The sequence below is a fragment of the Canis lupus genome, chromosome 4, assembly GCF_003254725.2.
Source record: "Canis lupus dingo isolate Sandy chromosome 4, ASM325472v2, whole genome shotgun sequence".
NCBI lineage: Eukaryota > Metazoa > Chordata > Mammalia > Carnivora > Canidae > Canis > Canis lupus.
This window is the reverse complement of record NC_064246.1, coordinates 28359988-28387144: the sequence shown is the minus strand read 5'-3', so window position 1 is coordinate 28387144 and position 27157 is coordinate 28359988. Positions and strand designations below refer to the sequence as shown.

The 27157-nt window shown below is 51.9% G+C and overlaps 1 protein-coding gene across 3 annotated transcripts in view; it reads right to left on the bottom strand.

Annotated features, from left to right (window-relative positions):
- RPS24 (ribosomal protein S24) overlaps positions 1–27157 on the bottom strand; it is a 155222-nt gene that overhangs the window by 30805 nt on the left and 97260 nt on the right. The window contains exon 5 of one of the 3 annotated variants that reach the window (XM_049109073.1): positions 4233–4310. The exons of the other annotated variants lie outside the window; for them this stretch is intronic. Within the exon in view, the coding sequence (XP_048965030.1) occupies positions 4248–4310 (63 nt within the window). The 3' untranslated portion in view covers positions 4233–4247. Of the gene's footprint in view, positions 1–4232; positions 4311–27157 lie in introns of those variants that run through there. 3 annotated transcript variants of the gene reach the window in all.

Here is a 27157-nt window from a genome sequence, read left to right as displayed (position 1 = left end):
TGCAGAATGACCTCCCTGCGAGGCCAATGTGAAGAAGCCTCTCTCCCAGGTCGGTTCTATCCCGCCTGACAGGCCCACATCCCACGTTAGCCCTGGCAGGGCCAAGGAACAGGCATGACGAAGCCCACGCAGCCGCCTCCCACTGCGGCCCCAGCACTGCGGGGACAGAACATGGACCACGGTTAGAATAAGAGCACCACTGTCCCTTCGCCTCCACTCAGCCTCACCGACAGGTGTCACCCCTCACGGTCAGGTGTCCTACAAGCTCTGTGCCTCAGCTTTCTCATCCACGGATGGGGGATAAGTTAGATACTTTCGAGCTGGTGTGAAGATGAAGTCGTACAGCGGATGCACAGTACCTGGCCCAGGCCTGGCAGATAGTAGGTGCTCAATAAAATGTACTGTTAGGAGCCTCGTGCTTCTAGTTCTTCACACATGGTTTCATTTGGCCCAGAAAGGCTGTGAAGCATCACCATCACCCATTTTAGAGATATGTCAACTGAGGCCAGAAGAGAGGGTTGCCCTGCACTGCCCAGCACTTCACCTGATTCTGCTGAGCAGGTGTTGGAGGCCTCTCGGTGCTCCCCAGCCACTCTCTTCCACCCCTCTTAACACTCCATGGCACCCTGTGTTGGGTGGCCTCCATGCACCCCCTGTGGGTCAGTCGGTCTTTCCCCAACCCCCAACTCTGTGACAGTTCCCCCACTGGCCCCTCACCCCACTCACCATCTCCATGTTGCTCACTATGGAGCAGGCCACCATGGGACACCGCAGCACCCCATGGGCCACTGTGGGACACAGAAGCACTGCACAGGCCACCGTGGGACACAGAGGCACCGCACGGGCCACCATAGGACACAGAGGCACTGCACAGGCCACCGTGGGACACAGAGGCACTGCACGGGCCACCGTGGGACACACAGCACCGCAGAGATCCACTGAGGGCCCGGACCCCCCCGCATTCCTCCCTTAGGACACAATTTCCCTATTTTTCTGACTCAGCAGGCCTGAGTAGAGTTGAGTGGAACTGAGGGGTCTGCATCTCTGATAAGTTCCCTAGTGAAGCTGACGCGGCCGGCCTGGGTCAGAGCTCATGAGACAGACAGGCCTGGAACCGCGCAGCGATCGGACAAAGATGCAAAATTGGGAAGGGTGACAATGAAGGAAACCAGCAAGTGGCTGAGATATGCAAGGACGAGGAGGGCACGTGCTGCTCCCGGGCTAATTGGCGAGGCAGTGACAGAAGAAGGCGCCAGGCCAGGAGGGGGCAAAGCACTCCAGGCAGAGGGGACAGCATAGACTGAGCCCTGGGGTCGGAGGGGAGCCGGCCACCTGGCCTTTGTGGGTTATCTCAATGCCTGGTGTTGGACATGCAAAAAACCCAGGTAACCAACGTGCTGAGTACGGCTCACAACTGCAGGAAAACTTTGGATTCTGGGAGGGGGCTGAGAGCAATGCCCAGGGGGTTGTGAGGCTGCACCGTGGGCAGTGTCACCTCCTCCCCCCCGCCCCCCTAACCCCCTGGTTCCTCCATGCAAGATGTCTGCATCTTGGCACCTGTCACTCAGGGTGACTGCTCCTTCCTGTGAGGGCCTTCCTGTGCATCGTAGGGCGGTTAGCAGCATCCCCAGCTGCTACTCACTGAATGCCAGTAGCACCTCCCTTGTTGTAACAATTAAATACGCCTCCAGACACAGTCACATGTCCCCGGGGCGGGGGGGGGGGGGGGGCAGTTAAAGTGCCCTGGGGCCTGAGACCCACCGCTCTGGAGTAGCACTACTCCCCTCGGCTGCACAATGAAATCAGCTGGAGAGCTTTCAAAACTATACACTCGTGCCTGGGATATCCCCCACCCTCCACCCCGAAGACATGAACTTCAGTCTGGCATGGGGATTTACAAACCCTCCTGAGCAGATCCTAATGGGCAGCCAGGGTGGAGAACCACACTCTGACTCTCACTGGGACGCCGGTGGTTACAGTGATGGGAGAGAAGGCAGCAACCGGGGAGCTGTGCAGTGCTGCTCTGGAAAAGAGAGTTGGTTCTCCAAGCTAGCGGTGCAATGGACCCGTGAGAGCCAGGCCAGGGATAGGCTAATCTGCCCCCAGGATGTCAGCCTCGTTAGAACACCGAGTACCCTAGGACCGTGTGCAATGACCAGGCTCTGCTTTCTTTCAGCTAACCCATTTCCCAGATGAACCAGAGTTAACCCAACAGGACAGGGGTTCTGGTCAAAGTAAGCAGCTTGGCTCTGCTCAGACCATTTCTTCACCTTTGAAACAAGAGGCTGAACATGATTTAGGTGACATCCCAGGTCTTCCTGGGCTTGTCCCTCTGAGGCTCTAAGTAAATGAAGGCACTTTGACTAGTCAAATGAGTCCAGTGTGACCCATTCTTCAGCAGCTAGCAGCCCTCCCCATTTGGCCTCTATGAGGCTCAGGGGCAGGTGACATACCAATCCCAAAAATGACAGGGAAGACCACGTCCTCACCCAGAGCCAGCCAGGAGCCAGTGTTTGGCCAGTATCTGCCCAGTGCATGGACCAGAGGCATCAGGACCCACAGGCTCCCAGAGGGCTAAGTGTGCCTGGAGGGAAACGAAGACAGGGCTGGATTAGCCAGGCAGTGCCCTGGTTTTCATGGAATCACAGCATCTTAGAACCAGAAAGATGACCCAATCCCATACATGCAGGAGCGTGGAGCACCAGACGCTGAGCCACCCGCATTGGTATCACCTGGGAGCTTACTAAAAACAGTCCCTGGCCTCACCCCCAGAAATTCGGATTCTATAGGCCTGAAGTGATGCCCGGGAATCTGGCTTTTTGAATTCTCAGGTGCTTCTGATACAAGGTTCAAGAAGAACCAAACCCTAATACACCTTTCCCAAAGAAAACATCTTTGGGCCTCAACATACCCAGGGCGTTGGCGGCCTGGACAAACCTCCCCGTGGCGCAGCGTCTTATTTCCACCCCCCCCCCCCCGCACATAAAAGCCCCCTCTCGGTCAGTAAGGACTAGGCTGTCTTCACCTGGCTCAGAGAACATGAGCGACTTGTCCAGCAAAGTAGATGCAGAGTTGGGACCCGGGACCCGGCCTCCTTTCTCCCAGCCGAGCCCAGCCCAGAGCAGTTGAGCCAGCGGGGTGGGAGCACCTGCTCTGTGCCCGGGGCCTGAAGCAGCCAGGCCGGCTCCGGAGCGCACGAGGCTGTTTATGCAAACTGACAGCTCTGATCCACCAAAGGCGCCTGCTTCCAGCTCAGCCTCTAATAATAGCTCTTCCTCGGAATCCCTCCCGTCTTGGTGGGAGCGGAATATTTAGACATATCAAAGATTCTTTCCCCTTCTTTCATCGAGCCAACAGTGATATGAAAGGAGTACAATGAAAAGACGGGTCTCTATGACAAGCTTCAGAGAGCAGCCAATTCCCTGACATCCCTCAAGACTCCAATTGACTCCGCGCTTCTCAGATGGGAGTCAGTGTGGTTACATAATAATAACACCTTCCATCTCTCTGGCGCTATTGTGGGCTTTTTGCCAAAGTGCTTTCACAGGCATTAGCTTTTGAGCCCACAAAGTATCCGGGAGGTGGGCAGGGCAGGGATCCTTCTCCTCAGATTACAAATAAGAAAATTGCTATGTGGAGGGGGTTAAATGACTCACCTAAGGTCATACGGCAAGTTAGTCACTAAGCGCGGAGTCCTCGGGCAGGCAGGGAGTCTGGAGAGCGCTGAATTCTAAACGGCCTTCCCCGAAAGACACAGAAGGGCCTCCGCCTGCCCCCACCTCCTCCCTCCTCACATTCCCTCCCCACCTGCACTCTAGTCACACAGGACTCCTCTCCAAATCCGCCACCCTTTTAACATTTCCGTGCCCATGCACATCCTGTCCCCTCCACCTGCCTCATCCCTCCCTGTGCCCTCTCCTTCGTCCTTAGGACTCACGCCTTCTAGTCCTTCTACAACTACCTCCAGCACCCTCTGCCTCCTCCAGGGAGCCTCCCCTGATGCCCACCTGGCAGAAGCAGGTGCTTCCTCCCTATGTCTACCACCGCACACACACCCCGCCCCGGCCTGTATTGTGCTGCATTATAATTAGCAACCTTAGCATCTCTGGCACCAAACTATAAGCCACCGCGTTAGTCCACTCAGGCTGACCTGACAAAGTATCACAGAGCAAGTGGCTCCAATGAGAGAAGTTTCTTTGCTCCCAGTTCTGGGGGCTTGAAGTCCAAGATCAAGTTCCACTCGAGGGCTATCTTCCCTGCTTGTAGGTCACCAGCTTCTCTCTCCTCACGTGGCCTCTTCTCCGTGTATCCTTGGGGAGGGAGAGATCTCTGGTGTCTATGCCTCTTTTTATAAGGACGCCAGTCCTATTGGATTAGGGCCCGTGCTGACACCCTTGGTTAACCTTAATTACCATCTTAGAGGCCCCAGCTCCAAATACAGTCACTTCAGGGATTAACATATGAATTTGAGGAGACACAGCTCAGTCCATTAAAGGACGACCAGCAGGTCTGGCTCTCTTTCAATGGGACAGTGTCTAGCCAGGCCTGCTCCACAGCAGGGCTGGACAGATGTCCCCTGCAGGAATGAACCCCTTATGCAAGTCCCGGGTGTGTTACCCACCATCTGATTGACACCCCCAGAACAGGTTGCTCACCATGCATTCTTAGGGAAGGAGATAACAAGTTAAAAGTCCTAACACCTACCTACAAAGCCCAGTTGCTCCTACTTAAATCATCAAAGAATCCATCCCTAAACCCCATTATTTGAAAACAACATCATCCTTCCACTCCATCTTGGCTTTTCTGGCCTTCTCACCCAGCCACCCAACTGCCCAGCAAGCGTCTACTCCAATCATCCTCTCATCTGTCTCCCAGATCAGTGTGCAGGGCTTGGACAGCACCAGACAGAGCCACCACCACTCGGGAGCCCCTTCTTCCTCACTGCCAGGTTGGCTCTTAAGGTTTAATGCAAGGCTGGGCCTTGGAGATGACCTGCCCCCATGTTCAGGTGACTGCCTGGTGCCAAGGGTCAGCACAGATGCTTCCTCCTCCAGGAACTGCTCCTGATTCCCTCTTCAGTGTTCCCAGGACACCAGCACTCCCTTCTCGCGTATAGCACATTCCCCAGTCCGGTGTACATCTTCCCGAGTACCTCCTCCACCACGGGAGGGCAGAGGGCACGTCATCTCTGCCTCCAGCACCCAGCCCAATTGAAAGGCCTTTGCGCCCATGCCCTGAGAACCACCCAGCTGCGCACAGGGCCTCGCCACTCACCCGCTGCTGGATTTTAACAAACACTCCAAGAGATAATGGTTAATTTCACAGAGCCCTGAGTGGAGGCTGTTAAAATGTTAATATTATTTAAATTGTTTTACATTTTCGACAGTTTGAGCCGCAAATATAAATGTTTTCCATGCTTTCCACGGAGCTGAGCTCACAGAAATGATTGATGAGGCACCCGATGTGGAATTTCCCACTTTAAGAAATGCAATGTGAAGGTGATGAGAAAAATACTCCCCCACCATGTGCAGGACGCTGGTGGCTCTGGAGGCCTGACTCCCTGGCTTGTAGCTGGACCAGGTCATTTGTTCCTCTGGCCCACAGTGGTCTAGGCTCCCCGCTTCACCTCCCCAGGCTTAATGTCATCATCTGGAGATGGGGACAATAAGATCTGCCCCAGCCTTCCACAGTAGGCTTATATTTGGCGGCGCTGGGAGTTTTTTGCACAACACGTCCCCCGACCTCTCTGCCATAGCTGAGGGGGGACCATTGCACACCCATTTTACACAACATATGGACAGTCATCTCCCCCCAGAATCAGGGGCGCCTGACATTAAAGCCATGGCACTGAATCACCATATATTTTTTAAAGATTTTATTTATTTACTTGAGAGAGAGCACAAGCAGGGGGAGGTGCAGAGAGAGAGAGGGAGGGAGGGAGGGAGAGGGACAAGCAGACACCATGCTGAGCACAGAGCCCAACACAGGGCTCCACCCCAGGACCCTGAGATCATGAGCCAAGCAGATAACCAACTGAGCCACGCAGGAAACCACCCCCCCACCTCCGACCCAGAATCACTCTATTAAGTAAGACTAAAAGTCTCTGCCTCACGGGGTACCTGGGTGGCTCAGGCCATCAAGTGTCCAAGTCTTGATTTCAGCTCAGGTCATGATCTCAGGGTCATGAGATCAAGCCCTGTGTTGACCTCTGTAGTGGGCATAGAGCCTGCTTAAAAGTCTCTCTCTCTCTCTCTCTCTCTCTCTCTCTTTCTCTCTCTCCCTTGGGACACCTGGGTAGCTCAGCTGGTTAAGTGTCTGTGTCTTGGTTTCAGCTCAGGTCATGATCTCAAGGTTGTGAGATCCAGCCCCATATCTTTCCTTCCCCCTCTGCCCCTCCCCCTTGCTCTCTTTCTCTCTAAAATAAAATCTTTAAAAAAGAAAAAAATTCTCTCTTCCTTTCCCTGTGCCCCTCCCTCCTCTCCCTCTCTAAACAACAACAACAAAGTGCCTGCCTCACAATAGTGATAATAAGTGCTGGTTCATTTATTAGCCTCCCCTTCCTGCACACTCTGCTATTCCAAACGCTCTGGGCGAGATACCCCACTCCCTGGGCCTCGGCTTCCCCTCACTGGGACACCTCCGTGTCCAGCCAGTTCTAACCTGGGCTACATAGTGAGAGCCCAGCCTCAGCAGGCCAGCCTTGGTGCAGGGAGGGGAGCTGCATGCCTGTGTCTCCCTCTTGGCCTCTCCTTCTGGATCCAGGCCTCAAGGCCCTCCTGACTGCAGAGCGCAGGCCCTCCAGCTGCATCTCCTGGTCTCAGAGAAGCCATCCAGCCTGGCCCCAGCCTCATGCCCAGCAGGTAGGCCTGGGCACCCTGCTCAGTCCCCAGAGGGGGCCCTACCTTATGCTCTTCCAGGCCCAGCATGGGGCTAGGTGCTACACACGCAATCTCCAGGGCCTGTCTCCACAAAGGAGGCACTATCACCACTGTGTTGCATGTGAACAAACCGAGGCTCAAAGAGGCCAAACCAAAGGACACACGGCTTGTGAGCAACAGGGTCTGGTTTTAAATCTAGGTGTTCAAACCCCAAAGACCACACCACTTCCTCCTGCAGGGATGTCACCCAGATTGGAGCCCCTGACCCCTGTCATACCTTCGGGGCCTCGTTCTTAGCCTTATTAGGTGTCATTCATTCATCACATCAGTCATTCATTCATACAGTGCCTGCTCCAGAACAAGTCCCGGGCTAAGTCCTGGAGGAACAGGGGTCAGGAGGACACACTCCTGGAGCTGACAGGCCCTAGAGGGTGACAAGTAGGGAAGCAACTGGGGACAGTGTGGTTTGTGCCGTGAGGGAGGGAAACACAAATAGGGAAGCACAAATACTCCTAAGCCCGGCCTGGCATATCAGGGAAGGCTCCCTGGAAGGGCTCACATCTAAGCTGGGGTCTGAATGATTAACAGGAGTTAGCCCAAGTGAGGTGTGAGACGGTGCCTCTGCTGAGAGCAAAGCAGGAGCAGAGACAGCAGCCTGAGCAGGGAGGGAGGGGCAAGCACGGGGGTGAGGGGCAAGCACGGCCTATAGAGGGCAGGAGCCCTGTGAGACCGACCACATAAGACCTGTGGGCTTTACCCCACGTGAGGAGGTAAGGTTTTTCAGGAGAGGAGCGAGCAAGCGGATGTGGGCTCTGGGACAAGGAGCTGGAGCAGTCTACTGCAAGCAGGCCACGACAGCAGAGGGGGATTGGGGATTTGACAACAGTCAACAGGGAGAGCTAAGAGACTGGCCACTCAGGGAACGGGAAACAGGTGGTGGAAGATGCCAGGAGGAGTCAGGTTCTCACAGGACGGGGTCCACCCCCCACGGACAGCTGTCCTGTGTCTCATCCTGCTCTGGAGCCCTCAGACCTGCCCTGGCCAGGGCCATCTTCCTGAGGCACTGCACCTCCACCTCCCTGCTGAGCACCTGTCCTCCCCAACCCCACCCCGGAGTAGAGAAGGGATGAGGGGGTCCTGACCCCACCTGTCCTCCCCCAGCCCACCCCAGAGTGGAGAAGGGGTGAGGGGGCCCTGACCTCACACACCTGAGCTGAGTGTGGCTCTAGCACCCTCAGAGTGGCAAGCGACCAAACTTTCTCGAATGCCGGGCTCCACGTCCATCAAACCATAGCTCAACAGACCTGTCAGTGGTCAAGGAGTCAACGAGATCAGACCTGCAAGGACTTCCTCGCATTCGGCGAGTGGTGCTCCTGGGATGACCCAGCCGGGCCTGTGGCTCCTTCCAGACCCCCGTCCCGGGGAAGGCGGGGAGCGGCCCCAGGCAGGCAGCTCAGCAGTGTCATCCCCTGTTGTGCCCCCCACTTCCCCAGGGCGGCGAGCACAGGCAGAGGCCCCACTCAGGTGCAAGTCAGGAAGGCCTTGGGGGAGGGGGGGTGGCGACCTCCATGGACAATGGCTCTCGGCTCTTCTCCAATGCATCAAACGCTTAGCGGAAGTCAGCCAAGTGGGGTGCAGGGCACGGCCACCTTCTCCCGCCTTCTGGTGCTCCCTGATGCCCTGGGAGGGGAGCGCCGAGGGCACTGAGGTGCTTTGCGGGGAAGGAGGAGAATACCTACCGAGGCTGAGACCTCCTTTCCTCGTCTCTGACAAGGACACGTTCTTTCAGGAAAGGAGAGGGAAGTGGGCCAAGCGCCCTCAAAGGCAAGGAGGCAGAAGAGCCTCCAGGGCCAGAGGCCAGGCCTCGCCTTTTCCCAGCTGTATGACCTCGGCCAGATGGCAAACGACTCCAGGCCTCAGCTTCTTCACCCCCAAAATACGGGTGATGATGATAATAATGCCTACTTTATAGGGCTGTCGTAACATCAAACAGGGAAATGCGTACATCCAAAGAGCTAGAACGGTGCCGGGTACACAGTAGGTGCTCGGTCAGGACTGGCCATGGTAACAGGTGTGAGGCTCTCTGGGCTGCCGCCTGCCCCACTGCTGCCTTGCTGTGTGACCCCAAGGAAGCTCCCTGCCCAGTCTGGGCTCTGGTCTCCTTACTGTGGACTGAGGGCTCTGGTCTCCATGCTGCCCCCAGGGCCCGTCCAGGGCTGCCAGGCTCCTCTTTGCACACCGTCAGGGCCACGCTTGCCCATGACTGAGAGGGACTCCCACACGAGCTCAGGGTGGCTTCCCCAGAGAGGCTTCTCCATGCCGGGCGCCTCAAAGCCAAATCCATCCTGAGATGAGCAATGACGCCCAGATGGTTGGAAGCAACACAGACAGGAGGGGCTGGCTGCCATCAGCTCCTGCCCACTCTCCTTCCTTTCTCCAGCAGGCAGCTCCCCACAGGCTGGCTCCCTTGACCTTCCGTTTCTGCTCATCCTCACCTCCAAGCCTTTTTGTCCTTTTTTTTTTTTTTTTAAGATTTTGTTTATTTATTCATGAGAGACACAGAGAGAGAGGCAGAGACACAGGCAGAGGGAGAAGCAGGCTCCCTGTGGGGGAGCCCCATGCAGGACTCGATCCCAGGACCCCGGGATCATGCCCTGGGCCAAAGGCATCTGCTTAGCTCAACCACTGAGCCACCCAGGTGCCCCTCCAGGCCTTTTCTTTACTCCCCTCATTCCTCTGCTCCTCTAATCCTTCCCACCCCTCAAGCCCAGTTCAATCCACACCTCCTCCAGGCAGCCTTCCAGCTCCCCTTCCTGGCCCCTCGCAGGACAGACCATCAACATCATAGATCTTCGAAAGAACAGATTGAGCCGAACAAGATGAGGCAAAAGGGGCAGAGCTGTTGACAGAAATGCCATGCGAGGACCAGAGCCATGAGCAGAGGCAGGGGCCTCCATTAGCACAGAATGATAGCCATCCTGTATGGGGTACAGTCTAGCTGCCAGGCATTATTCCTTAGGACCCATCATGCAGATGAGGAAAACTAAGGCTCCAGGTGAGTAAGTCACATGTGGATTAGAAAGTCCGCGCGTGTCAGAACCAGGATTCCCGTGGGTCCTAGCCATCAAGCCCAGGGAGCACACCATTAACCCAGTCACAGGCTTCTCAGACTCCCTCTCCAGACAGGGCTGTGGCCAGAATCCACCGGGAGGCAAGGCTGGAGCTCAGGAACACAGCTGGTCCTGGAGGGGGAGCCCTGAGTCCCCGCGGGGCAGGCGTCATCACATCACCGTATCCTGCTCCTCGCTAGGGCCAGTCTTATTAGGGAAATTCCCTCACTGGGTCTTGACAACCCCAGGGCGTCCGACAGACACTGCCACAGGGATGAACTCAGTAGGCACTCAAGGGGACGTTTCCAAATGGGTGGCAGGCTAGCCTTGGGCTCCCGGGCGCAGGCAGGCACCCCCCAGGCCACAGCCCATTCACAGAGCATCACCCTGGATGGGTCTCTGAGAACCCATGGACCGTCCTGCCTCCTCTGTGCACACTGCCAGTGTGCGGGGTATAGGCTCACTCCTCGAGCTGCCGACAGCCTGGATTTCCAACAGCCAGCTTCAGTTCTCCTCCCTCCTTCTCCAGCACCTCTCCCCCTACCCCCCCACCCAGTAAATAGCCGTGAGCTGACTGTCCTGATAAACTGGGGCTTTGGGGACTTTCTTCAAGTGCCTTGTAAATGGAAGCGTCTCAGACCGACAGCTCTCAGTGTTCAATGAGATTATATTTCTTATTTAAATAGCTGATTGGAGGATTGGTTTCAAAGTGAGGCGCCGTATGCCCATGGCCTCCTCCGGGCTCCCGGGGAGAAGCAATATAGTGTGGCATTGTGCAACAGAGCCTCTCCTTGCAGCTCCCGCTCCCATTCAGATGCCTCCAGGATGGGGGGAGCCAGCCCGGGAGTGGTGGGGGGATAAAAGTCACCCCCCTTCTTGGTTCGGGGAGCCGGAGATTATGCCTTTCATTCAAGAGCGCCTTCTCCAGGGCTCCCCACCACGCTCTGCACCAGTTGTCTCCCCTCTCAAAGCGACGAGGAGATAAAAGGCAGTGTGTTCGCTTCATCCCACCTCCGGGGAGAGCTCAAATCAGTCTTTTGTCAGTGGAGGATCAGCGCCACCATTTTAGGAAGGGTCGTTGTTCCGCAGGCTCTGTTGGAAGGTTTTGTGCGGGCTCTACCCCGTTGGCGCCGTGGTTTCCCTGGCCCCGTGCTGGGCCCCGCGTGGGCTCATGCATGCTTTCCGATTGGGAATCCACACCCAGTCCTGAGAGAGGTGGCATCGTCGTGGGTAGCGGGTGACCCCCGGCCCTTTGGGAAGGATGAGGTTTGCATAGGACCAAATTCCGCCGGAACTGTGCCATGCAGCCCCTGCGAGGGCCCGAGCTCTTTGCTTAGAGCAAAATTGCAATTAATTGTGTGTCAAAATAACATATTAGTAACAGCAGCATTGGACCATGTGCAATTCCTCTCCTTTCAAGCTTTTGTCTGCCCGGGACCAGAGGGGCTTGTCAGGGCATCTTTGAGACAGGCTGGCGGCCCCCTGTCAAAAGCAGCCCCAGAATCTCGGTGACTGTCCCAGAGCCCTGGACAAGATAAAGGGCCAGTGGTGGCCTTGCAGGATGCCCAGCTCTGTTCACGGGCCCGGGTGGGGCCCGCGATCTTCGCTACTGGCAGCTGCGGCGCAGGGGCGGGTGGTTTGGTATGCCAGGCACATCCAGCGCCTCGTGCATCCAGGGACCGCAATCAGGTAGCTGATGGGGATGCAAGTCACATCGCCTGGACCATTGCCGCAGTGAACTGATTCATGCTGCTACTTTGAGGCAGGGAGAAGGGACAGCGGGGCCCGGAGACGAACCAGCCTGGCTTTATTATACAGCTGCTGTTTTCAAGCTGGAATATTCTAGCCTCTCCTGCTCCCTGTCTGCAGAGCCGGCGCTGGCTGCCTACCTGCAAAGGCAGTGCTCATTCTGGCCCCTGGCTCTGAATGAACAATGGCATTATGCAATGCATAAAGAGTACCCGGGCAACGGAGACAGGCATGGCTTAATTCGCTCAGTGCCCAGTGGCTTTTGAACGCCCCTGCATTCAGCCTTTATCCCGAGCAGCCCCGGGCCTCCCCTACCCTTTATTCCCCAGCCCTCCCCATCACAAGCCTCCCTACACAGGTCTGCAATGGAGCTGATGGCCATGAAATGAGGGACACAAAGGCAAGGGGAGACAAGAGTGCTCTGTAACCGGGAAAGACTCTGGCTATGGGGAAGGAGACCTGGCCATCAACTCACCGGGTGGCCTTAGCCAGTCCCTTCCCAGCTCTGAGTTCCAGGTCTTGTCTGCAAATGAGAGATGAGAACCAAGTCCCAGAAGGGTCTCTCCAACTCTGACATTTTATAATCTGGATACAAACAGCTCAGTGCTGGCCTCACTTTTTGATAGCGTAGGCCCTCTGGTCTACTGATGATAGTCACCTTGAATGCAACCTAAGGCCAGGCCACAGGTCAGGAGCGTAAGCGTCAGGCGATACCCATGGCACGCTGGTGCAGCCACTGCTCTGCTGCAGCCTGCAGTGCCCTGTAGGACTAGGAAGTGCAGTTTTGTGAGGTCCTCCAATTCTTTAAAAATAATAATAAAATAAACAAACCCGGAAATGTGAGATTTTATGCCAAGTCTCACAATTTTAAACTGTTCGCTCAATATCCTGTAAACACTGGCAAGTGAAAACCAATCAGGGACCTTATCTGCTCCACAGGCTTTCAGATTATTGAGTCAGGACCTGACAGGGATACCAGGTATCTTGATTCCAGGGGCACCATCATATAGAAGCCTACTGCTGAGTAAAGGGTTCTCCTGGGACCAGACAAATCCTACAGGGCAAGGGCGCCCCATTATGCTTTAAGAAGAGAAGAAGAAAGGAGGGGAAGGGAGAGAGAAACCCAAGCCAAGCCCAATGTCTGGGCTAACTGGATGCCTCCCTCTCCAGGAGGAAGAGAAATATTTCCATGGAGCCTGCTGGATCTCACCTCCTCACTGTCCCTGCCGCCTGACCAAGTAGGGTCAGATGACACACCTAGACTCCCAGCTCCCCCAGCCCCATGTGGCTGAGAAAGTGATTCAACCACACTTAAATTACCGCCTGTCCACCCTGACCCTGGCTCCCTGCACTTCGGGCCTCAGTCTCCAAATCCTGCCTTCCTGATGCAAGCCCTCCCAGCAGAGAGCATTTCCAGGCACTGGACATGAAGACCCCGGAAAATCAGCAGAACTTCAAGCAGACCTCTGTCCACAGAATCCGAAACCAGCTGCAACGTCCCATCAACCCAGCTTATAAAAATATGTCCTAAAGAAGAGAGATGCCACATCTTAATAACATACCTGCAAGTCTCTGAAGCCACAAGTTCATATTATTGCAACAAGTACTGAACAACTAATATTTGCCAGCAGGGAGGGAAAATATTAGGTATGAGGAGCTCTTGAGGGCCAGGAGACAGGACATACTCGTATACACGTTCAGTTAGATAAAAACCAGGCAATAGGCAATCTGGGGCTAACAGCAACCATCTTTTGCTCTGATTGAGGGATCGCTATATTTTAGCACCAGACTTGCTGTCAAAAACATCTTCACAGACACAGCATTAATATAGGAGGCATGAGGCCAACTCCCTGCTCATCACTGTAATACAAAATCAAAATCGCTGGAGGACGTAGAGACATAGATCAGATTGCCACAGCAGGCGAGAGGAGAAGGAGGTGATATTTGATCTGTCCCCTAAAACTACATGTAGGGGCACCTGGGTGGCTCGGTGGGTAAAGCATCTACCTTCAGCTCAGGTCATGGTCCTGGGGTCCTGGGATCGAGCCCTGAGTCAGGCTCCCTGCTCTGTGGGGAGTCTGCTTCTCCCTCTGCCTCCCTGCTCGTGTTCTTTCTCTCTCTCTCTCTTGCTATCTCTGTCAAATAAATATATAAAATCTTTTTTAAAAAATAAACACAGATGTGCAGGTACAGGAAGGGTGTCCCTCCCCTCCAAATAAAGGAGAAGGAAGGGTACCAGTGACAGCAAAGATGGGGGAGTACACAGGAAGTGGGAGGACTGGAGAGTGAGTCATGTGGGCGAGTGGTCCCCAACTCTGGGGACGTTCAGGCTGGCCGCAGCAGAGGAGACGTGGGAGGAGACAGTCGGAAAAAAGACAAGAGAAGTTGATTAGAGGCCTATCACGATGAGCCCCAGGGAGACCAAAGAGTTTGAGCTTTATTTTATAAGCAATAGAGAGCCACTGGATGTTCACTGAGAGAGGGATCCCACTGAAACAGTTTCAGAATGAGCCTCCACTGGCTACATGTAGATCAAGACTGGAGGCTAGGAGAGCCATCAGGTGATGGGAATAATGGGAGCAGAGTGGGGATGACAGCCTGAACCAGGGCAGGGGCGATGGGGGGCACAGAGGAGACAGACATCCTAATCAGTATAGAGAAAGAGTCTAAACAGCTTGGTCAGGGGTTAGGTACCAGGGGTAATGATGGAAGCCTCCTTCAGCGTAGGGAGGATTACGGTGCCACCCTCAGAAGGAGGAGGAACAGGCTGGGGAGGGAAAAAGATGGTCTCAGACCCATGCTCTGAATGGATGACCAGTCAAGGACTGACGAGCAACCTCTGGGCTTGGCCATGTGGGCTGGATGGCCCTGGAACAGGTGGGGGGGTCTGGATTGGGGGGATACTGGGCAGCCAAGTTCCCAAGGAGGTGCTGCAGAGGAGCCACGAGCCCACCAACCCTCCCCAAACCCCCATGCACTTGGCCAGAGGCTGGGCTGTGAGCTTCAGCCCCTAGGTCCCGGGAGGCCCCGGGTGCCTTACGGGGACCATAAATATTTGCCTGGTTAAGAGCCCCAACTGGGGGCTGGAGCCTCAGCAACAGCATCTCCACTGCGGTAATTGACACATCTTTCGTGGCGGGCTTAAGGAGGAAAACCGTCTCAAGTGATGGCACTTCACACTCGGCACTTGACATTTCCGAGGCACTCCACAGGCATTAGCTAATTAATCCTTGAGTCTGTTTAGCCCCAAAAAGAACTCCCAGAGGCTGCACTTGTACCCCCTGTGCAAGAGATTCACACCCTCCTGAGGCTCAGGGTACCAAGCATCGGGGTGACCGCCTTGGAGATAGTCACTCGCCCGCTCCCTCCCCAGAGGGATCCCAAGACTACAGGCCACCAGCAAGGGAGCCTGCAAGAAAGGCCTTCACTGTGTGGATGTTTCCTGGGAAAGAGACTTCGGGAAGGTGGGGTGAGGGACAGGAGACTGACACCCACCCAGCCAGGTCAGGTGCTGCCTCACTGCACGCTCTGGTTTTCACTGATCATTTTTAGTAACTACTCATTTTGCCCCCAAAACTATCCTTGTCTTAAGTCGGATTCCCCCAGGAGGAGCCCCTGAGACAAGGATTCAAGGATTCAAGGTCAAGCAGCGTTTTGAGGATGCGATCCCAGGGAGCACCAGTCAGGGAGGGGAAAGAGAGACAAGGGAGGGACAGAAGGCCACACAGGATGCACATCGTGGAGCACACTGTCACTGTGGACAGGCAGGTCCCACCCCGCGGGGGCACCGGAACTTTACAGAGCACAACTCAGGGAGCGCCCACCTGCCATAGGCTGAGGGCTACAACCAGAGCATTAACTCCCTACCTGCCACGTGTGCTCTCAGGTCAACCAGAAAGCCCTGCAACAAATATCCCCAGGTGCTTACTTCAGATGCCACAAGAACCATCAGTGCCCAGAGACCCGACAAAGCACCAGCACCAGCTAGCACAATACCACTGTTCCTATTTTCAGAGAGGAGGCCCCCGAGGCTCCGAGGTGGGACCCATGAGGCCAAGTTCACGCAAGTAAGAAGTGGTGGAGGTTGTGACCCAAGTCCGTTTGCCTCCAAAGCCTGGGCTCTTTCCACCGTGTCCCACTGTCATCCAGGCCCTGCTTCTCCTCTCCTCCCTCCTTTCTCCTCATCCTGGACCCACAAAACAAGGGACAGGCTGTGTGCTAACACCATCACCCCCCCTCCCCACCCCCATCCCAAATCAGTCTCTCAGACACCGGACTCTTGAGCAGGTTTCCCTGAGATAAAGGCTTAACGACAGATCTGTCTGTTGACAAGGTCTGAAACCAAGCGGGCAGCCCTTCCTCGGCAGCATCTATTCCTCCGCTTGCAAGTCCCATCTTTTACTTGGCCCTTTAATTCATTTGATAACTTTGTGAAGTGCAGATCTGCAGGGTTTCAAAGAGCTGTAAATTCTCCAGCCTGATGCCACAGCTCCTGCTGCTGGGTTTGTGCTTTGTTTTTGCTTGCACAAGCCAGTGGTAAGCACTTATCGCTGGTTGGAGAATTGAATTTGGCAGGAGAGATTTCTGTGCATTTGGGGGATTAATTTGCCAAGCACCTTCCCCAGCAGAAATTCTAAGGACAGCAGCCAAGTGCGGAGGGGGTGCAGGCAGTCTGGCAATCACGAGCCAACTCTCTTCTGTGGGTGGCTCTCTCCAACCTTGAGAAGAAATGCAACATTTCTCTGCTTTCACATCCCAGAAGGCACTGTCTCCCCCTCCCACAATGAGCACTGTCCCATCAGAATCCAGCTCAGGAGTGAAGCTGAGGGTCAAGGAGGTGGTAGGGTGACCAGGTGGAAAAGAGAATGGTCCTGGGGACTAGACATGTCCCCAACAGGGGGCACCGGCTTAGCCCAGCTACCAGGACTAGAAAACTCACAGGTAAGTGGGTATGGCAGGAAGTGAGGATGGCCAGCCACGGGCATCAGTAGGACCAGCTACAGGTAATAAGCAAGAGGGTGACCCGAAGTCTTGGAAAGGGAAATAGGCAGAGATCTGGCAGGTAGATTGGCAGCCATCATGTTGATTCTCTTCCAAAGGTGTGCAGGAGGGGCACCTGATTCACTCCCATTTGGGTTGGGAAATAGCTGCTCCAAGCTCCAAGCCCACGGTGAGAAGCACATCCTTTCTCTAGCCACGCAGCCCTTCCCCCAATGCCGCCAAAGGCTAGTGCCTGAGCCTGCAGATGGCCAGGGTTCATGCAGTACACATTGTCGATATTTGTACCCTAACCTCTGTTTACAACTATACTACAAGTTACATGTTATTATCATCCCCATCTTATGGATAAGGAAACTGAGGCTCTGAAGGGAAAAAAAAAAAAAAAAACTCACCAGAGTCACATAACTCACAAATAAATAAATACATAAATAAATAAATTAACCAGGATGAACCCCATTGGCCTGAGCCCAGCCAGTGTCCCCAGTCATGGGGCCAAACCATTTCTCAGTGGCCTGGAGAGATCTGAGGGCTAGTGGCAGGGGCTGGGCTCTAAGCCCTGGGAGATAAAGAGGGCGGGGTAAGGCATCTGCTCAGGTTAGCAGGATGAGAAGGGCCCACTTAGCACAACTGTTGGGCTTGTGTCATGAGCAAGGCAAGCCCTGGGTGCTAGAGCTGGACAGCACACCGAGGAGGGCCCAAGAGCAAAGATATTTTGCGGGCAGCAGCACTGAGATGCAGCCCAGAACTCCTGAGCTCTCAAAATGAGGTGGTTCAAGAGTTCTCACAGCTGAGCCTCTAGACATCATGGGGGCCCTCCCTTCTCCTCCCCTTTCCTTTCTGTGCCCAATCTGGGCCCATGAACAGGGAAGCGTAAACCACTATGTCTCTCCTCAGGAAGCTTACAATCTGAGCTAAGGAGAGGCCGCAAGTACATATGATCAATATAAACATGGAATATTTGATTAACGTAACACAGATGAGGTCACAAAGCAGGTGTCGTGGCTGAGAGATGGCCTCCAAAGCCAAGAGAGATGCCCTCATCTGTAAGGCATGCCATCTATTGGACAACACAAAGATTTTCCCATCCCTACAATCCCCAGACGTAGTGTGTGCCATTGTTAAGACTGAATCACCAAGTTAGCAGTTTTCCGGAGGAAAAACACTGCTGCATAAAATAGGCAAAATTGTAAGGGAGCCATCCTGATCTCAGAAATGTGTGTTATAAGGCAGAAAGATAGAGGCTTGTGTCCCAAGGTCACTAGGACAAGGGATACAGCAAAGAGCCAGTCCCTTCAAAGCTTCCCCTGAGAGTCAGTGAGTCATTCAGTCATTCAACAAACAGGCATTGAGAAACCAGCGCTGGAGACATGGCACAGAGCCTAAGTGCAGACTTGCTCCCTGCTCTCCTAGAGCGCGAAGCTGAGTAGAAGAGATAGTCATTACTTTAGTGAAGCAAATAGGTGCACACTTACAAACAGGAGCACCTGCTGCAGCAGCTAGGGAGGAGGGACTCTCTTTAAACAGGTGGTTGGGAGTCCTCCCTGAAGAAGCCCCTCTACAGAGGTGGGTAGGGGAGGGAAGGTGCTCCAGGGAGAGGGGAAGGCAGCCAGCCCAGTGGGCACAGAGGGTACAAAGGAAGCAAAGCACAAAACCAGGTCGGTGAGGTCAGCATAACTCAGTCCAGGCACAGCCACGTAGGCCATAGCAACTGGGTTTGGCTCTAATGTGAGCTCAAGTGGGAAACGTTGTATAACACTTTCATGCAGGGAAATGACATATGCTGACATAGGTCTTAGAAGAGTCCCTCTGGACGCCGGGTTGAGAACAGACCAGTTGGCAATGGTGGGAAGAGAGACGTAGGGAAACCAGCGACAAGGCTATTTGAGTGATCCAGGCAGGGAATGGTACCAGCTGGCCTAGGGCCAGGCCATGGAGAAGGAGAGAGTAGACTGATTTGGGATCTGGACAGAGTCAAGAGTGTGTTGTGACTGGGGGTGGAGGGGAGGGTGCTTTCATGGGCAATGCACTTGGGTAAGTGGAGGTGCGGTTAACAATAGAGACACTAGCACATGCATACCCCTGTCTCACCCAAGCGCCAGGATGAGAGGCACCGCTTATGGAAGCCTCAAAAGAGCCTGAGGGAGCAAGTACTGAGGCTGGACTGAAACCTTCTTAACTTTTTTGTCCCCTAATAAGCAAGACACACAGTTGATGGTCTGTGTGAGTAGCAACATACAAAATAAATGCTGCACAAATATGTGAGGTGAAGAAAGTACCCAGGACCCAGGTGTGGTCCTGGGACGCTTCGTGGAGGAGGTGATTTCTCCTCTGGATTAAGAAAGACCAGTAGAATCTCAACCAGGGGGAGAATCGGGAAGGCACACCCAAACAGGAGGGGCAAATGGGGGCAAAGGTGGACAAACACAAATACAGGGAGACACTGGAGCCGGTAGTCTATTCCAGCTCTCCCCTCCCCTGGACAGGACAGCGGCTTTCTTGTGGCACCTCAGCTGGTCCAAGAGTTGCTGGTAGAGCTACAGCCTCCTTTTCCTTTTTAAAACAGCATTGTTAAGATATAATTGACATACAATAAACTGCAAATAATTAAAGGGTACACTTTACTAAGTTCTGATAGACACCCATGAAACCATCACTGCAAATAAGATAATGAACCATATCCATCACCTCCAGAAACTTCCTCCTGCCCCTCCCTGAAAACCCCCTGCCTTCACCCCCCAACAACCACTGATCTGCTGTCACTATGCACCAGCTTGCATTTTCTAGAACTTTATGTTAAATGCAATCATAAAGCATTACTTTTTTTTTTTTTTTTCCTGGCTCCTTTCATTTGAGATCATTATTTTGAGATGCATCCATGTTAGAGCAGGTCTCAGTAATTCCTATTACTGAGTAATATTCCATTGTATGGATATAACTACAGTTCATTTACCCATTCACCTGCTGAAAAACCTTGGGGCTGTGTCCAGCTTGGGGCTATGACAAATAAAGCTGCTATGAACATTTGTGTACATGTCTTTATATGGACATATGTTTTCTTTCCTCTTGGGGAAAGAGCTGGCTGTGGGCTGCTGGATCATATGGGAGGTGTGTAAGGAACTTTCTAAGAAACCGCCCAACTGTTTTCCATGGGGCTGTAGCAATTTACTTCCCACCCACAGAGAGTTCCAGGTGCTCTACCTCATGTGGTATGGTCAGCCTTTCATTTTAGCCACTCTAAGAGGATGTGTAACAGGATCTCACTATAATTTTAATACGTATTTCCCCTGGTAATGAATATGTTGAGCACCTTTTCATGAGCTTATCACTATTTGTGTGCCTTATTTAGTGAAATGTCTACTTAAATCTTTTGTCCATTTTTTTAATAAAAGGGTTTTTTATTTTATTTATTTATTTATTCATGAGAAAGACAGAGAAAGGCAGAGACACAGGCAGAGGGAGAAGCAGGCTCTCTGCGGGAGCCCAATGCAGAACTCAATCCCAGGACCCCAGGATCACACCCTGAGCCGAAGGCAGATGCTCAGCCACTGAGCCACCCAGGTGCCCCTTTTGTCCACTTTTGATTGGTTTGTCTTATGATCATTGCAAGCTCCTGATATTTTTGGATACAAGTCCTTCCTCAGATAAACAGTGTGCACCATTTTCTCCATTGGAGGCTTGCCTTTTTATTTTTATTTATTTTGTTTTAAGATTTTATTTATTCATGAGAGAGAGAGAGAGAAAGAGGCAGAGACATAGCCAGAGAGAGAAGCAGGCTCCCTGCGGGGGGAGCCTAATGCAGGACTCAATCAATCCCAGGATCAGGATCACGCCCTCAACCCAAGGGAGATGCTTAACCACTGAACCACCCAGGAGCCCTGGAGGTTTGCCTTTTTAATTCCCTTGACATATCATTCAAAAAGGAGAAGTCTTATATTTTTGTGAAGTCCTATTTATATTTTCTCCTCTTCTCTGGATTATGCTTTTGGGGTCATAGTTAGGAACTCTGCCTAAACCAAGGTCACAAAGATTTTCTTCTGTTTTCTTCTAGAAGTCATAGTTTTACATTTTACATTTAGATTTTACCATCCATTTTGAGCTAATTTTTTTTATATGGCACAAGTTTTGGATCCAAGTTTATTTTTTTGGGCATATGACTATCCCACTGTTCCATGCCATTTGTTTAAAAAAAGACTATCCTTTCTGCGCTGAATTCTCTCTGCACCTTTATCAAAAATCAGTTGCCCGTGTATGCGTAGGTCTACTTCTGCACCCCTGAATCCATTCCATGGGTCTCTTTGTCTATCATGATGCCAATGCCACACTGTCTCGATTACTGTAGCTTAACAGTAAGCCTTAAAATCAGGCAGCATTAGTCCTCCAACTTTGTTCGTTTTCAAAATTGTTTTGGTTATTCTAGGTCCCTTTCATTTCCATATGAATTGTGGAATCAGCTTGCCAATTTCTACAATTTCCATGCTGCTGCACACCCCCTCTCCTCTTTCTACTTGGAGCATTTGACAAGAAAACAAATAGGGAAAATCGGAGCTGGGGTTGGTACCGCAACTCTGAACAAAGTAAGTACTCAGGAAGACTGAACTGAATTGAAGGAATTCATCTCCACCTCCAGGATGGAACAAGGGTGGTTTTGTGCTTCTAACAAAGCATCCCAGGGTCAAAGGTGATGAATACATAAGCCCTCAGCAAGCCTGTCCCCTAACTGTGGGCATGGACCATTGCCTCGTTTTCCTCCATTAGGAACACACTCCCTTCTGCTCTGCTCTTTCTCGGCCACTGGGTGTAGTTCCTGCCATAAGGAGCTCCCCTACTATATCTGTATCTTCTGTCTGGGTAACCACAGAGTCCAGAACAGAAAAAGTCAGCCTTCAGTAGGTCCCAGGGTGGGGCAGATAGAAAGAAAAGGAAATAGGCATGCACACTGGGAAAGCCAATGAAATAACAATTGGTGGGCATTGCTTTGTAGCTTTAAGGGCTGTTTGGTGGGTTTTCTAGAAATAATAATAGCTTCCATATAGACATGCTAGGCTGTGTGCTAAGCTTTCTTCTGTGTGAATTTTCTCATTCAGTCCTCAAAAGCATCCAGCGAGGGAGGAGTATAATTATACCCATTTTCCAGATGAATTGAGACCTACGGAGGTTGGATGACCTGGCCCAGTTCATTGGCAGCAAGTGGCAGAACTAGAACAAGAATCCAGCTTTGTCTAAATTCCAAAGCCCACACTCTACAACGAGCCCCAGGATGATTCTGCCTTTAGGGATGGGAAGTGGAAAAGCCCCATAAATATGGGCAGATTATCTACACGACTTCATAAGCTGCTGGTATGAGCCAGGACCAGGCCGAGGGCCCATCACATAGCCTTATGTCATGTGACACTCAAGGAAGATGCCTGACTCTCCTCTCGCCAGCTTGGGAAGCCACACCCTGACAAGAAGGAGGAGGCTTCCGGTGATGGATTTGACAATAGAAAGACCTAGGAATGCCAGTTTCTGTGGGAAGAGGGTCACCTGGAAGAATCTTAACTCTTAGAGGCTTCTAGAACTGGCTTAAGCACAAAAGAGAATTTATGGGCTCCGGTACCAAGCAGCCAGAGATGGTGGAGGACTGAGGCCAATGGGAGTCATTCTCAGCAGGTTCTGTCTAGGTGGTAACTTTATAACCACCCACACTTCCAGAGTTACATTTCTCCTACTTAAAACTTCCTTAAAGAGAGTTCCAGTGGGACACCTGGGTGGCTCAGCAGTTGAGTGCCTTCGGTTCACGGTTTGATCCTGAAGTTCCGGAATGGAGTCCCACATCGGGCTCCCTGCAGGGAGCCTGCTTCTCCCTCTGCCTGTGTCTCTGCCTCTCTCTCTCTCTCTGTGTCTCTCATGAATAAACTAAATATTAAAAAAAAAAAAAAAAAAGAGTTCCAGCAAAAATCCCAAGCCAGACTCTTACTGTGTCAAGTAGGCCATTCCAGAATCCATCGTGAGACTACTGGGCCAGACCTGAGTTCCACGTCTCTCCTGGAGTCAGAGGACGGAAGCTGGCCCAATGAACTACCCCTGCCAGAGAGCAGGAGAGTGATAGATTCCCTGAAGGAAATGGACAGTTCAGGAAGCGGAACAACAGAGGAGCTCTGAGTTCTCTCTGACTCGGATATGCAGGGCAGAACCATCCAGTCCACAAAGCATTAACAATAATGCCTTGTTTGCTTTGTCACGCTCTGTGTTAGGGGCCCACAGCTGGTGTATGAAATTAAGAATATGCAGATGATGTCCTGCTGAAAGAGGAGGCACAAGCCATTTACATGGGGACAGCAGGTAGCTCCCTCAGCATCCGAGCTCCAGCCGTAGAGAAGGTCTCAGTGCACTCACAAAGGAAGCAAAGTCACAAGATATATTACTTACAAATCCCAGAAACGGGGAGGTGAAAGAGGCCGGGGGGAAGGCCAGTCCTCCATCCCAGGGCAAGAGTGAGAACTTTTCATGGGCTCAACTCTAAGCTGTTGTTTTAAAAGGTGCCCCCTGAGAAAAACAAAGCAGGAACGTGGGGTGAAAATCCTCAGCTCTGATCCATACCAAAATGTCCAGACTCGGGGTGTGAGCAGGGTTGTCCTACTACCAAATGCCTAGGAAGCAACTCAAAACAGCTGTCTTCTCATCACACTCCTCTGGTGTTGATCCTCACAAACTCAGGGACATGTGCCTGCTTCCACCGGCTGGCTCCTCCTCCTTTGTCCTCTGTTGCCAGTGAACCTCCAGGCCTGGCACCAGCAGCCTGCTGAAAGCATGGGCTTCTTTCTGCTTTACCAGTGACCATCTTTCAGATTTATAACTTTCCTGCATGTTCTTCCTCAGAATCTGGGTCTGTAATCCAATACGCACCACTAAGGACAATGAAAAGGGCATGTGGAAGTGGAAATGTCCCCAAGCACCTGGGCTGTATGGTCACCATACCCACTGTCCTCTACCAAGCAGCATGTGGACGAGGCCAGGAAAGGACGCTTGGGCTGGCAACTCTACCCTCTCATGGGGTGCCCTTGCAGAATGACACTTTGCCTCGGGTCCCAGTAGGACAGAGGGGCTACTCCAAAAGCTATTGTTGGCTCCAATTAACTGGACCATCTAACACAGGACAGATGAGATCGAGTTGCCCGCCAAAACATCCAGGATACGTGACTTGGCCCTGAGCTCCTAGGTCTCCTCTGGCCCACAGATGTCTGGCCCCCTGGGGCCAAGGAACCCCAAACAGTGTAAAACAGACTCCACTTTTCTAGGGAGATATGAGGGCACGAGGTGTTTGACAATGCAGCAGCAGCAGCCACTGCAGCAAAAAGGCAAGTTCAAAGGTAATTGGACAAGGAATTTTAAGCACCGCTGTTCCCGTGGCAAACTGCTTCATGAATACCCATCGGGATCTGTCCATATGGACAGCAGAAGGGCTCCTGCTGTTCTTTTGCTAATAAAAACTGTTGTGATTACATTTCCAATCCTCTCGGAACAGGGTCTCCGTGGGGCCACAGCACAGCGTGCTGAAAATGTGTCTTCCAGGCTGATAGGCAGCTCCCCTCCCTGCCACGGAGGGGTGCGAAGACCAGCATCCACTGGATGTGGAGGGAGGGTCCTTAGGGGAGTTGGGGTTGAACAGGTGTGTGAGTATATCTGTGACTGTGTGGTCTCACACATACCATGCACACACAGAGGAAAATCTTAATTAATGGAACAATCTTCCATAAGTGGTTCCAGTTACTAGCATTTTTCAAGTTAATTAGAGGTTAACCTGCAATCCTTTTTTATTTCAGCCTCCCTGTTGAAGTACATTAGTCTAATTTCACCCTCACCCTTGTGCCTGAGCTCCACCCATTGTCTGTGTAAGGAATGGCCTATCCGCCCCCCATTCCCTGTCAATCAAAATCCTACCAATTCTTTCTGACCCATGACAATTCAAACACTGCCTCCTCTGTGAGGCTTTCTCTGATTCCAAGCCTAACGTGGAGAAAATTTCCCTCCTGAATTGTCCTAGCCCTCTGGGGCCTCCCCTTACAAAACACACTTCCTATCCTTCCCCTAAGAATTTCCAGACTCCAGCAGGTCATTGTAAGGGACTTGCTTCTGAAACCCTGGTGCTAAAAGCCTAAGATCCAGGAAACAGCAGGTACATGATAGCTGGTTGTTAAACAAATGAATTAATGTAACCTAAAGGCTTAGGAGACTGGGATGAATCAAAATTCAAGACCTCTAGAATACTGAAAATTTTATAGTTTAAAAAAAATCTTGCTTTTCCTTATTTATGTATATGTATACACAATGGAATATTACTCAGCCATCAAAAAGAATGAAATCTTGCCATTTGTAATTATGTGGATGGAATGAGACTTATTTATGCTAAGTGAAATAAGTCAGAAAAAGACAAATATAAAATTTCACTAATATGTGGAATTTAAGAAACAAAACAGATGAACGTAGGGGAAAGGAAGGAAAAATAAAATAAGATGAAAATGGAAAGAGAGGCAAACTATAAGAGATGTTGAATTCTAGGAAACAAACAGAAGGTTGCTGGAGGAGTGGTAGGTGGAGGGTTGGGTAACTGGGTGATGGTCATTAAGGATGGCTCTTGATGGAATGAGCACTGGGTGTTATATATAAGTGATGAATCACTGAATTCTACCTCTGAAACTAATTTTTTAAAAAGCTCAATTAATTGGATATATGTTGATCAAGAATGTATCCTCTATAAATCCAGTCTCTTGCATGCAGTCGGCACACACATATCCACAAGGTACACCAGAATACACATATGCACATAAACATGTGTATTCACAAATACACATGGCATCACTATTTTTTATCTCTAACATACAAAAGTTCTAGCTCCCCAAGAATGTTAAAGAGAAAGCCAGTGTTTGCCTTCTTCCTTCACTTAAGGAAGCATCCCAGAGCGTCCCTTTCAGAGCAGACTGTCTCACCATATCTGAATGTTAGCTCATTAACACTATCTGCTTGACTATAAATGTAGCGAAGCTTCTGTTGGCTGTGGCTCCTGGAACGTCACCTAAGGATAGTCAAAATGATGATGAAGCATAGCTGAGAGGACTGAGTAAAGCCAGTGGGCAAATGGAATTCTCTTTGTGAAAAAGACATCCATGTACACACAATTTGTGAAAGCAAAGGTTGTAAAGTATAGCATTGCTACTAAACCAGTGACCTTAAGCTTATTACTTAACCTCTCTGGTCCTCAATTTCCCCATCTAGTGAGTGAGTTCAAGAGGGTTGGTATGGGAGCTGAGGTCTACCAGAGGAATTTATCCCTAGAACACAATATAAATGGAACTTGAACAAGAATATTTGACTGAGCCTGTGAAACATGAGTATCTTCACATCACTGCCACCAACTTTCAGGCATCTCAAATGTTCACTTTGCTGTGCATACAACCCCAAAATTTCTGTGGCTCAACACAACAAAGGCTTACTGCTTGCCTAAACAGCCAACTTGAGTCTGAAGAGGGCTCTGCTCCACATAGTCACTCAGGGGCCCTGGCTGACAGTTTCCTCCACCTTAAATCTGCACCACCTAAAACCCCTGGCCTTCCCATCACTGCAACAAGGAGACAACTGTCAGGTTGCACATCAGATCTTCTATGCGTCATCCCAGAAGTGATGCCCCTCACTCCTGTTCACAGCCATTGGCCAGAGTAGTCACATGGTCCTGGGGGAGCAGATAGACCCTCAGTGATATGACCACCACTGTCTCTGCGACATTTCTAAGACACTCTCCACTCCTGCTCTTCCATCTACTTGGTACATCCAGACTCTTCTTCATAAAATTGTCCTCCATAAGGAAGCAGTGTCCCCAACCACAGGGCCAGTGTTGCCAGCCCTTGTCATAGGCCAAAGAAGCCCTCTCCCTGGGGCAAAAAGAGTCTGGTTGGTGCCAATTCAAAACTAAGCCAACCCAGCCATCCCCAGGCTCCAGAGCAGCCATGGGACTGATGTGGTTAGGCCCAGCTGAGCCTTCTCTGCTCCTGGGCTGACCAAGTCACCCTGTTACAAAGAGCTATCCCAGCCAGTCCACTCCTCCAGCCCCTACTATCCCTGCCAGCAGCCAGTCTCTGCCCACTGTGGGGCTTTGTGCCTCCCAGGCCACACCGGCCATCCCCCTGCCTCTTAGGACAGATCCTCCTCAAAGGCCACCAAGGCCCTCCCTCATGTGTAATCCCGTCTTCGGCCCACAGTGCTGGTGTGGCAGGGAATGGCTGGAGAGAGGGGCACATTCAGAGCCCATCAGTGTTTAGAGGGAAATTTTGAATGTATTTTTATTTTTCCTACTTTGCTGGTCCATCTGGAGGCCACATTCATCAAGTTCACAATAAAGAAAGGCTGAAGGGAAATGACTGACTTCATCAATAAAGTAGAGACGTC